This window comes from Ursus maritimus, unplaced genomic scaffold (genome assembly GCF_017311325.1).
Source record: "Ursus maritimus isolate PB19 unplaced genomic scaffold, ASM1731132v1 scaffold_11, whole genome shotgun sequence".
Classification (NCBI taxonomy): domain Eukaryota; kingdom Metazoa; phylum Chordata; class Mammalia; order Carnivora; family Ursidae; genus Ursus; species Ursus maritimus.
The window spans coordinates 38,944,391-38,956,928 of NW_024423453.1; the positions used below are offsets into that span (position 1 = coordinate 38,944,391).

Here is a 12,538-nt window from a genome sequence, read left to right on the forward strand (position 1 = left end):
CTGAGGGCGCCCGGTCTTCCACCCAAACCAGCGCTCACAGAGTTAACTCTAACATCTCTCCTCAGTGTCCGGGCTGGGTTGAGACTAGAGGTTTTAAGAGGGCCCCAGAGACATGTGAGAGTCCCCTGGAATCCGGAGTGCCTTGGACAATGCCACCGCTGCTGCCCTGGTTTCTACGGCCATAGCAGTCTGCCGGGCGTGATCATGTCCTAAAACACAGCTTCCCCAGAAAAAGAAAATAAATGAGTTCCTATGGGTGAAATGGTGGTTATCCTTCGTTTAGGATAAAATAACTTTGCTGCTCTGTACAGGCTGCCCACTTAATTTAAGTTACTCATTAAGACATCTAAACACTGCCCAGCTGATGTGCTATGATACGGTAACCAAACGCCACCGAACAATCTGGCATCTAAATAAAAACAGGTGGGAAGCCTTGATTAGCGCAGAGGTTCCCCAGGCTGCCTGCCTGCAGGGTCTTGGTATTTCAAAGAAACTTAATTTCTGGTCTGAGCTGATGACTAATTTGTTTCCATGGTCTCTTTTCCTTATACAGCTCCGACTGCAGGGTGGAACTGGAGAGTTTTGCTCTGTGATGTCTCTTATTCTTCCTCTCTCCCTCCCTCCCCAGGCAGTGAGCTGTGAAAGTGTCAGTCTCTGGAGCCATGGGCAGGTAGGGCTCATTTGAGGCAAGCTTGTTTTAATCACACAGTTGCCACTAGCAAGTTAGCATGATAAAGTGCAGGAGTGCTGGGAAAAAGGCAACGGATTGTTTAAGCCTAAAATCCAGTGGGAAATATTACAGGGGGAAAAAAAAAACAATGGCTATAGGGCAGAGAGGAAAAGCATGTATGTATGAACAGTCTGCAGAAAGCCTCCTTACTATTGCCTCAAGGAACTTCCCAGAGCCTTCAGTACTAACTGAAATGCCACAGATATTGTTTTAGCCAGCAAGGGATTTCAAATTATTTTACAGATTTATTAGTGTTGCTGACAGTATAATCGTAACTCAAAGTGACAGATTATCAACATTATTATTGTAAAGAAAAGAGGAAAGGAAAATCCTCTGATGTGTACTTGGTTTAAATGAAGTATTATGGGAAGGAAGGGAAAAATAAAAGTAGGAGTACATGCCTTTGTGGTAGAGGCAGTCAAAATACAGGGAAGAAAACTCGCAGAGCAAAATGGAGAACACACTGAATTAAGAAGTCAATGCTGCGATACAGAAGCAGCAAGGGCCCTTCATTTCATCAACGTCATCTATATTTAGGGTTGTTTCCTAATACTTCCTGACCCCAGTATTTGTTTACTTGAGAGAAGGGGGGAATCAGATCAGGTCTGGGAAACAGAGAATTGATGTCCTCTAAGCTGCCCTGGGTTGGTAAGAGCAGCGACCATAACGTCCAGAGCCAGCTTAAAGACAAACTCGGAGGGCAGAGGCCTCCCGCTTCGCACCCCCGACACGTCCGGAGTCCCCTCACCGTACACAGTTCACATGCACCTCCAACCTCATCCCAGAAAATGACAGGAACACCACAGCTTCATTTTATCTTAAGCTGCCCCAGAGGGAGGGTAGTGAGAAAAGGAGGACCTTGAAAAAACAGCCTCTTCAAAGAGCAGTCCTTACTGTTTTCTTTAACCTCTAATACTTTTGGAGTCATGTCCTGAAAATGAAGCAAGACTCCAGAAGGTCCACTAGCATTACCATTCCTTGTTTATCAAAAGGGAAAAAATGTCTGCCTAATTCCCATGATAACTGGAAGCCCAACTCCCTTAACTTGGTAAGTGTTGGTCTTGTTATTCAAGAAGTCAAGTCTGGAATGAGATACTACCCCTGACTAGTCATGAACCCTGCGGCTCCCACCAGCCACCGATTCACGTGTGCAGAGGAGCCAGGTCAGGTGTGGCCTGGTCTACTCCTGCAGCTTTGATACTCAGAAAACAACCATGTGCAGTCAACTTTCTGAGAGGAAAAAAAAAAAAAAGCCAAACAAGGCTACTGAAAGCCACCCAGGTTGGCTTCAGGGCGTGCTGTCACGCACAGAGCTCTCTGGCTGAGCGACGCCGTCAGCATGGCCGGCACACGCCGTGGTCTGTCAACACGCGAGCCCTGTCCAAGTGCCGCCTGATGATTTTCTTCTGGCGTGGAAAGGTGTCTGTGACCAAAACAGAGGTCTCTCTAGTGAACCCTCTCCCCTCCTCACTTGCCACACTTGGAGGTCAAGATCTAGAAGGGTGAAAAGTCTGTAGTGTACTCACCCTTATGTTATCATCTGTTTCCATAGTGGCCTGGAGTTTCCCGTTCACGCTGAATGTACAGAAGCAGCCATTTTCATAGAATATGACACAATGACCCTCTCTTGACGCCTGAATGAGTTTTGGTTTCAGGCAGGTCTCAGGACCTTCCAAAGTCCTTAACAAGTCTCCATTCATGGAATGTATGAGACATGGTCCTTCTGAGAAAAGAGAAACAAAAGACAAAAATTTTTTTAATGATGACAGATGTGAAATGAATCTTGAGCACAGCTCAAACAGGATCACACAGCTGTAGGAACCCTTTAAAAATTACATATCTTCTATATGTTATTTTACAAAATGTCCTCTGCATGCTGGCCAGATCTCACCTTCTACTTGGGAGAGGAGCAAAGCCAGGTCGTATACACTCAAGTGTACTTCTCAAGAGACAGGGAGCTCCTTTATGAAATTCATTATGCCAAGAGACGATTAAAACAGGACGCATTCAGAAAGGAACAGGACAAATTCCAAATCCTAGAGGTGCTTCTGGGAAGGCTGGGCCACAGTTAAACACAGGCTGCCATCAAGCTCACGATGATGAGCTCTGCCTGCATGTCCCAGGGGCCCCAACAGCAGTGGCCACACTGGGCCCACGCGGGGACAGCTCATTAGAGCAGCTTCGGGAGGCCCCAGCCTTCTTCCTCCCACCGCTCGTTACTTCCCAATGAAAGAACGTCGCTGGTTGTCCACCTACTCCCCCCCCCCCCCCCCCGCGTACTCCCTCTCTCCCAGTAAATTCACGCACAGATCCTCCCACCAGTGAGTACACTTGCCCGCTGCCCCCAAAGTGAGCGGCACCCACACTCCCAACGTCCCCAGGCTGCCCTCCAGGCTGAGCTGCCTGAGGAGGATGGGAGCTGCTGGCGAGCGCACACCTATCGGAGCGCTTTCATTTTTGTTGATGCCTGCTACGTGTACAGTGAAGGGGCAGGTAACCGAAACCACCGTGTGAGGCGTCGGTTCTAAAGCTGCCTGCGTCCGACAAGAGGGGTAACGAGTCTAAGGCCTGCTGAGCTCCAAGCTAAATCACTCAGGCCTACGGGGACTTGTGACCTGACCCCACAAGACTACGAAGAGCGTGCCCTTTTGAAAATCAGGTTCTCTGCTTTTTCTTGACTGCTCAGGGAGTTTCTAAGCTTTTTGTATTCTCAACATAAATACAAACCAGCAGCCTCTGCTTCGCGTAGTCCCAGCATGCATGAGTATCCAGGATCACTCTTTAAATGACACCAGTCCCTCACTACAGTTCAAACTTCAGGTTTCACAGTCATTGCGTGAAGTTCACATTTTGTGACTAGCGCTTCAGTCCACAAATGACTATGTAAGTAACGGATGTGCAACAGGAGTGACCAACCACATCATTTCCTTCAGAGTCTGTCAGTGAGTGGTCGCTGACGGTCCGTTCCTTGGTCCGTGCACACAGAGCTAACTCATCTCCAGTGAGAAACCACGTGACATTTTACAAAAATGGATCATCAAAAGGGACTACTGGCCAAAAGGAAATTAAAAGTGATAAAGCTGAAAGTGAACTTTGTGAGTGACTATAAATGGGGTCACAGTAGAAAGAACTGATTCTGGAAATGTTGATGTTGCTGAGAGACTATAGATATGCAGCCAGAGGAAATCCGTGAAGGTGACATAGATTAGTGACATAGATTAGAAAAGGGGTTGTAACAAAAATGATGACATCACAGAAGAAGTGATGCCAGCAAGATCCTTTGCTTTAAAGGAACCCAAGGGGAGGTTTCATGATGCTGAATGCACATAAGAGAGAATGTTGGAAGCTGACCAAAACTTTGAAGGGGGATGACAATTGGTCAAAGCACAGAAAAGATTCTCGCTCTTTATCTTAAGTTCTACAAAGAGAAGGAGGCAAGCACTGTTCTACTCTTGATAAGTTTCTCATGAGGAAAACACTTTAATTTTCAATGTTTCTAATGTTTTAGTGTATTATGTAAATGTGAGTTTAACTGGGTTTTTTGTGCCCATGTATGTGCGTGTGTGTATAAAACTGTATAAACGAATTTTTAGTGTTTTGACAAAAAATTTTAAAAGCCATGAAACAACCCCAAATGTCCCCCACTGACTGTTACAATCCGTCTACATGGTGTTCAGCTTGTATGGTCATATTTATGGTCCTGCACTACCACCCAAAGCAAGGATGACCTTTACTATGATAGGATTATTTTACATGTTTAATTTTGTGTGTGTGTGGTTTTTTTTAACATTTTATTTTTAAGTAAGCTCTATACCCAATGTGGGGCTCAAACTCACAACCCTGAGATCGAGAGTTGCACGCTCTATCGACTGAGCCAGCCGGGCGCCCCTGTGTCTAATTTGAATCCCACATAGTCCAAGAACTTACATTTGCTCAGGATATATGAAATTCTTAGGTATAAGAAAGAAAAAAAAATCTAGTAGGTATAGAATTCTTCTTACCATTATTTCATTGCCTTGACCAGCTAAATTTTTAAATACAATCCTTTGAATATTTAATAAGTCTTGTTAGTGAGACGAAGTATTATAGTTCGAGACACACATAAGGTGAGTCAAATACTTCTTGCATCCCCACCAGATAACCTTCAAAGACATAGGATTACAGTACTTTTTTGTGTGTTCAGACCTCAGCTCAGAACAGAGAGACAGAGAGATGGAGAAACTACTGCGATGGAATAAGCAATGAATTAGAAACAGCTATGTTCCAGGTTAGATCCTCATTTGTTGCGTGTGCTCTTTGAAAGCTTGCTTCATATCTTTGGCCTAAACATATGATGATGTGGCAAGGGCAGACCTCCAGGCGAATCAGCTTAAGGATCTCCCCACTCCATTCTCAATGCCATCCTGGCTCCTGCCTCGTTCTGAGATTTGGAAGTTAAACCAGATCATGTCGAGTTCCCTCCAGGTGTGAGATGAAACCCAGCCCAGACTCCGGAAGAATAAACAGAGAGACGAAGATGTTCCTTGTGCCTGCTTCCCTCTTCAGAGCAATGCTGTGAAACACAATTTTCTGCAATGAGGTAAATGTTCTGTATTTATGCTGCTCCGTAAGTAGCCGCCACGGTCATGTGTGAGCAGTGAACACCTGAAAACTGGCTGATCTCACCAAGGAACTGCATTGTAAGCTCTATGTAGTTAACTTACACATTTTAGTTAATTTAAATAATCCTGTGTGGCTAACAGCTACTATAACGGACAGCATAGCTTAGAGAAAAAAGTACTAAATCCATCCTTGCAAACACAAAATTCATACATTTATGAAGGTACCACAGATTTACCTTTGGAACCACTTAACACCAGGCCGAGCTCAGCACAGACAGCAGCACAAGTGATCTCATAGTCATGGCCTGTCAAAATGGCTCGAGGAGTGGTGGTCTCACCTTTAGGAAGAAACAGATAAAAACAAATCAATTCAAGTTCATGCAGGGGATTACCGCTCTCCACTCCCTCTACTTAAACAACCAAAACCTTGTTCCTAATTCCTATAATGCCTAAATCTTTAATTCACAGTTTGGAAATCTGTCCAAAAATCCTGTTTTAGCACTAGATCCAAACTATATGCTAGAGTATGTAGACCAGCTGCCAAATTTCTAATCCTTACATGATTATCAAGCAACAGTGGTTGAAAACACAGAGTAAAATAAGACAAGAATCTGCATTGTAGAATGACTCAGATACTTCCCAAATATTTTAATATAAGCCGCTCGAATAGACAATTTATAGATGGATGATTATAAAAGTAGTGACTCTGGCTTGATTCACATTTCAAAGAAACGCAGCCCCCCCTTTTCCATGGGCCCCTGAGATCCCTGTTGTAGTGAAGACAGTCTGAACTAGGACATGATAATCTGAAAGTAGCCCCTCTCTTAATGTTTATTTACTAATGTTATGTATTTTCCTGATGTAGAAACCTCGCAGAGGGTATTTCTCTGTGGTTCAAAGAACAAAGGGAAAATAAAGCAAACTCTTACATGTAGTTCCAATAGTGACTGAAAGCTAGAGGAGGAAGGTGAGGAAAGGCTAACAGAGAATGAGTATCCAGATAATGGAAGATGTTTCCAGACATTTTCAAAATAGAAGAAGTCATCCTGTATCTTAGTCCCAAAATAAAAAGCAAAGAAACCTGCTTGTGGTTAGTAAGGAACCCACACCACAGATGCCCAGCTCAGATAAAGAGGACAGTCATGGGCTTCCTTTGTGGCTTGACTCATGCCAAGTGGCAAGGATAAGCCAAATTCCTTATTTAGCCTGAAAAATACTATTTTCAGGCCACATCAGCCCTCCAATTTTATAGTCTCTAAGGACAAAGACACAGAAAGCCTTTATAAATGGGACTAGAGAGCAGTGTTCTGTTAGCATGCTTAGATCTCCTCAATTTGGACTGGTTTCACAGGAAGATTGATAAGTGATACTGTATAATCCCAAAGGGGTAAATGTGCCCAGAGAAAGGTCTCTAGCACCAGCTGCGGAAGTCTCTAGAAAAGAACTTGTTATCCTCTCAGGTAGGTCAGGGAAAATCCTGCAGAAGCCTGCTGTCCTTGGAAAGGCGGATTCTGGCTGTCACACAATTAAAAGAGCCTCCAGCGCAGTGGTTTTGGTGATGGGTCACAGTGGACTCTGACAGTTCATGCAAGACGCATGCACAGGCCTGTGCTTTCTGGGAGGGAGGGGAAGAAGGAAAATAGCTTTTACCGAATGCACAGAGATCCATGAGCAAACACAGGGGAGGGCCTCTCGATGGAGACAGGGGCCTGGTTTCTGTGCTTCCTGCCCCACGTCAGCTGGAGCCTACAGGTATTTTGTGTCCAGCCATTACAAAGAATCACTACCATGCATTTACTGTGGAACACAACACAGAGCTGCGTCCCCACAGAGTGCCTCCTGGCCTCTGGTGACTATAAGCTATTCCGCAGTGAGAGTAAGCAGAGGGGCGGCATATCAAACCACACGGGCTGTGCCACGTGCGGCCAGACACTGGGACTGGCCTCCATGCTTAGTGACGGAGGGAGATGTCAGATGACATATTAAGAGGAAAGAGGGTGCTTGTGCTCTCTCCCTCTCTCTCATCCTCTCTCTGATAAGTAGATAAGTAAATAAATAAAATATTCTTAAAAGGCAATGCGGTAAGTGGAACAAGGGGCTTGGTTTCTTTTGATTCAAAGTTTATAAGCTTTGAGGGAAACCCACCTTAATTACAAAGTTCACTTGACATTTTGCAAACCAGAAAGAATTTGTTATAAGAGCAACTATGTTTTTTTCCTTAAAAAGTACACAAATTTGGGAATTTTTTAAAGAAAAGCAGCAAATAATGTAAGCCAATCTGAACTACTTAACTTTCTGTTAGAGATCAGCTTTGCCACAAAAAGTAGAAATAAGTATGTTTTAAAAAGTTACCTAGAGTTAGCCCCCAGTTTCCCCCTTTCCCAAGATGCTCTACATTCTACAAAATATTATACATTATTTTTAAAATTAATGTTTAATTATACATATTGGCAACCTTTTTAAATCAACAATTAAAATCATTAAGCTCTAAGGAATACATTTTCAATGTGATTGTTCCTTTTTTGTTTTCATAAGTTACCATTTTATTGAGGTGGGCAGATTTGTGTTTTAACTTGGGTTGTCTTGGAATTCCTTAGTGGGAAATGAAAGTTTGAAGGAAAACTGGTGGCAACTGAAAGCAATCTAAAGTGTAAGCCAAAGTAAACAAAGGACAGATGGAATGGACCCAGAAAATGTTGTCACTTAGGCATGTCAGTGCTAACTTTTTTTTTTTTTTCTAGATCTAAGAATTTTTTCTCGGGGACATAGTGAGGAAGTAAGAAAATTGCTAATTATATTTCTTTAACGTAAGAGTTGAAATACTGAGAATTTTCTAGGACCATAAAGTTAGAGTTTAGGAAGCCTCAAGATTAAGCCCATTAAGTGGGTTAAGATAAAAGCATTCTTTTTTGTAAACTCATAATTAAGATTTTTTGTAAGTATGCTTTACTTACGAAATACAAGTTTCCAATGATCCACACTATAGCAATTATTTCTCCCTCCACACGTCAGAAGACATACACATACTGCATGATTTCAAAACTGAAAAAGATTTTTCTTTTCCTAGAGCCTGATCTCTAAATAAGGAATTGTTCAGTGCTAGGACTTTGGCTTCAAAGTTTGGCAAAATGTTCTCTAACCCAGGAAGCAGGTTAGACAGTTCAGGAAATATAGAAGGAAAAAAAAAAAAAAGGAAAGGAAAAGAAAAACAATAAATTAAAAACATAAGGGTAAACTTACGACCACTGGGTTGTTCTCAGGTAACTGGTTTCACAAACACTCGCTGGATTTCCAGTAAGAAGACTGTGCTATTTAACATTCCCTTCCCTTTAGGTAATGCACATTAATAGCCCCTAAAAATCCATGTATAAGAATATAAGGAAGGATATCAAATCCTCTTAAAAAAAGATGTTTCCAGTCTTGTTTAAAGACTGAACTGTGTGTGTATTCCCTTTATTATCTGCAATGCAGATTGAGAATTCTTTACATTTTCTCATCAAAAAAATCTGTTCACAGTAAATACTTGTCGGATTTTTGTAAGTTCCAATAAACCAAGCGTTTTAAATATTAAAATTTCACTACAGCAAATATAATTATATGATATGGGACTTAAATCCAACAGATCCAAACTGTTTAAATTCGATAGATATTTGGGGGACCACTTGGAATAAAATTACTAAGGGCAGAAGGGCAAATCAGAGGCAGAACACAGGCTTTATATGTGGCTCACAGAATCTATTTATTTCTCTGCAATTATGCTGTTATACATCATCCTGGATCACAGAGTCCAGCAATAACCGCCTACAGAAAGGAAAGGAAAAACTGCTCCATATCTGTGTCTATTTGTTTGGAAAGTCCAGAAACGAAATCTAGGAACCATGTAACTCATTGCCATGGTAGCACTCACATCCCAACCTCATGCCAGCCCTGAGAGTTAATACTTAGGGGGGGAAAGCAGCTCACATAAAACAATACTGGCCATACATTACTTTTTCAAAGACCCCAAAGCTATCACCATTTTTTAACTGAAGTCTCTAAACCAAATAAAGAGCAGGAAAAAAAAAAAGCCTCTTGAAAAATATCAGATTAATTCCTTGATAAAAATTTGCAGTAGTTAATGGATACAAGAAGTCTTTACTTTTGCTTTCTGAGATAGCTGGATCTACCAAAAGCCAGATCATAAAGCAGAACAGATTCCTCTAAGAACCTTTTAAAGTCTTACTGCTTGAAAAATCGTCATGGCTTTCAATAAAGCTGAGAGAAAAATTTATCTTGCTGCTAGTTTAAGGGGCTACACTTCAAACTCTTCTTAAAGAAAAATAAAAAGAGAAAGAGGATAGACTTCTTGGACTGCTTTGAAAAGCTTGAGCAATTACTTCAAAGGAAAGGGTGTCTTTGTCCAGAGAGCAGGTTTATGACTAGTGATGCGAATCCTAACCAAAGGCTGAAAAGGATACTCAGTGCATCTTTATGGATGGCCTTAAAGGAAGATGAACAAGTCAAAGGAGATTAAAGACAGCCCAAATCCTGCAGAGAATACCAGGAGACACCAGTTTTTACAGATGTGCTTTTCTCAGTACATAATACTGGAAATATCAGTACAAATTTACAGACACTATTCTAACAACCCAACTTGAATTTAAGCAGCACGAGATCTCCATAATACCCATTTAGCATTTATATTGGACCTATGTTTTAAAATATTAGGTGACATGTTTTACACCATTAGGCAGAATAACAAATGTTTTTATTAAATGTGTTTCTTTGGTGCCCTCAAAACTAAGTATATTTCTCCAGCAAATGGACCCTAAACCACTTACAATTATACCTCAAAGAAGAGAAGAGGAAATAGTAATTTCTCTAGCACCCTGTTCATAAATATTCAATGAGAAAAATATTTCAAAAGATATATCTCCATTAAGGCAAGGGGGATTAATAATCCAGGTAAAAATAGACCAGACATGCATTTCTGGCAAACTTTTGACTTACATTTAAAAAAATAAATAAAGTTCTTGGTATTTTTGGCATCATCTCCTCAGTCTTATGAAAATTAAATTACTTCAAAATGTACTATGAAGTTCTCATTAGCAGTTTAAATATGTTATTAGCAGAGAGAATCCCCTTCATTCATTTCTCATTTTTAAAATACCATTTATTATGAAACGAAGTTTGGTTCAACATCCCCCTATTCCTACTTTTGTAGAAATGAAATTAGTTCTTTCAATTAATACTTAATTTAGATGACTCCTGGGCCAAAAGTTAACATTTCCCAATTGCTTTCTCATTCATTCACTTACTCCTTTGTTCACTTAATAGCATTTACTTGATATATATTATGTGTAATGCACTGTGGAAACCAAGAGGGGAATAAAATATAGTCTTGTATTGGCAAATGACTTGATTCTAAATGGTCACTGGATAAAGTTTTGTTACCTTACTATAAACCTGCAAATTATAAATACCTAGAATTGGAAAGGTCAAAAAGCTGTACTGAAGTTCAAACTATTTATTACAAATGAATTTTTATACAAAATGAATATTTCACAGCAATTAATAAAGTCCTTAAATAAAAACAACTGATATAATTTTCCACATTATTAAAATGTAATACCATCTGACCTCTTAGGGAGGTAAAACAAAATATGAAACCCAGTTTTGTTTAAAAAAAATCATTTCAATAGAGTATTCATTCTGAAAGAAAACACAAGTTTAAGAACCTAAATATATGTTATTAAGTATAGATTTTTTATAATCTAAGTATTATACAATATATGCCAGTCATTTCCTAGAGATGGATACTTCTATTTTGCACATGGCTTTGTTCCATTTTAATTACATTTCGATTACTACAGCACAGAGAAAAAAAATTCACGTGAAAACTACACTAAGCTTTCTCATGTGGCTCACCATAATGGCAAACCGAGAAAGGAAATGGCTTTCTGAAGCGGAAATGAGGTTAGCTACTAAATGTTTCTTAAACATTTCCCATTAACTTCCTAATGTCCCAATGGGAATTATAACATTACATTTTAATTATGCAAAGGGAAATTATTTGAAAGTTGTTCTATTCCTTCTATCTCCACCAACCCTTCTCCTCCTCTCCATTCATTGTGGTCTCTTTGGTGAAAAACATGATAATTTGGTTAAACATATAGCCTACAAAGATAAGCCAAAGCTGCACTTAGGGTGGGACAACCATAAGAGCAAATTTTGGTAACTTCCTCTTGTAAATAATATTAGAATTATTAATGCAAGACAAGATCCTGTTGGTACAAAAATCCACTGTAAATGGTTTATAATCTTTCTCCTGTCTCCATCTCTGTGTGCATTTCTTTCTGTCTTCTAAGCAACGTTAGAAAAATGTGTTTGTGTGAGTATGTACCTACAATTATATACTTAAAGTATAACCCTAAATTGTGTAATAATATTAAAAAATACAAAATCCTGGGTGCCTGGGTGGCTCAGTTGGTTAAATGTATGACTTGATTTTGGCTCAGTCATGACCTCAGAGTCATGAGACTGTCATGGGACTGCCCCCCCCCCATGTCAGGCTCTGTGCTGGGGGTGGACCTGCTTAAGATTCTCTCTCCCCCTCTCTCTGCCTCTCCTCTGCTTGAGCACTCTAAAAAACAAAACAACACAATATCCTGGGGGTGCCTGGGTGGCTCAGTGGGTTAAGCATTTGCCTGGGACAACTGAACCCCAGGACGGGCTCCCTGCTTAGCAGGGAGTCTGCTTCTCCCTCCCCCTTTGCCCCTCCCCTCTGCTCATGCTCTCTCTCTCTCTTTCAAAATAAATAAAATCTTAAAAATAAATAAATAAAAATAAATAAATAAAAACTCAAAATCCTAACATGATGTACACTGTCCTAAGAATTCAGTTTAGCAAAATTATCTCTGTATTTTCTTTTGAATACAAAGCATGCTTTAGTGACAGGATTGCATCAAATTTTCTATAACTGATGGCCCAATTAAATTAAAAATGCAGTGCAGTTTAGTGATCAAGAATGGCACCTCTGGCCTAGAGTGCTAGCTATGTGACCTCCCTTGGGCATGTTCACAGTTTCAGTAAGATCTAGGAGCTTCAAGGCCCAGGGCAGCAAGTAAAGACATATTTACAATCTCTCTGTGCCTCATCTGTAAAACAAGGGTCCTAATAGTAGTTACTACACAGGTAAAGTGCTTTCAATGGTGCCCAGCATGTAGTG

The 12,538-nt window shown here is 40.6% G+C and overlaps 1 protein-coding gene across 1 annotated transcript in view; it reads right to left on the bottom strand.

Moving 5' to 3' along the window:
* LRBA (LPS responsive beige-like anchor protein) overlaps positions 1-12,538 on the bottom strand; it is a 762,114-nt gene that overhangs the window by 8,819 nt on the left and 740,757 nt on the right. Inside the window, exons 54-55 of the mRNA XM_040626351.1 lie at positions 5,568-5,669; positions 2,257-2,453 (exon numbers count right to left, since the gene is read on the bottom strand). Coding sequence (XP_040482285.1) covers positions 2,257-2,453; positions 5,568-5,669 — 299 coding nt within the window. The remainder of the gene's footprint in view (positions 1-2,256; positions 2,454-5,567; positions 5,670-12,538) is intronic.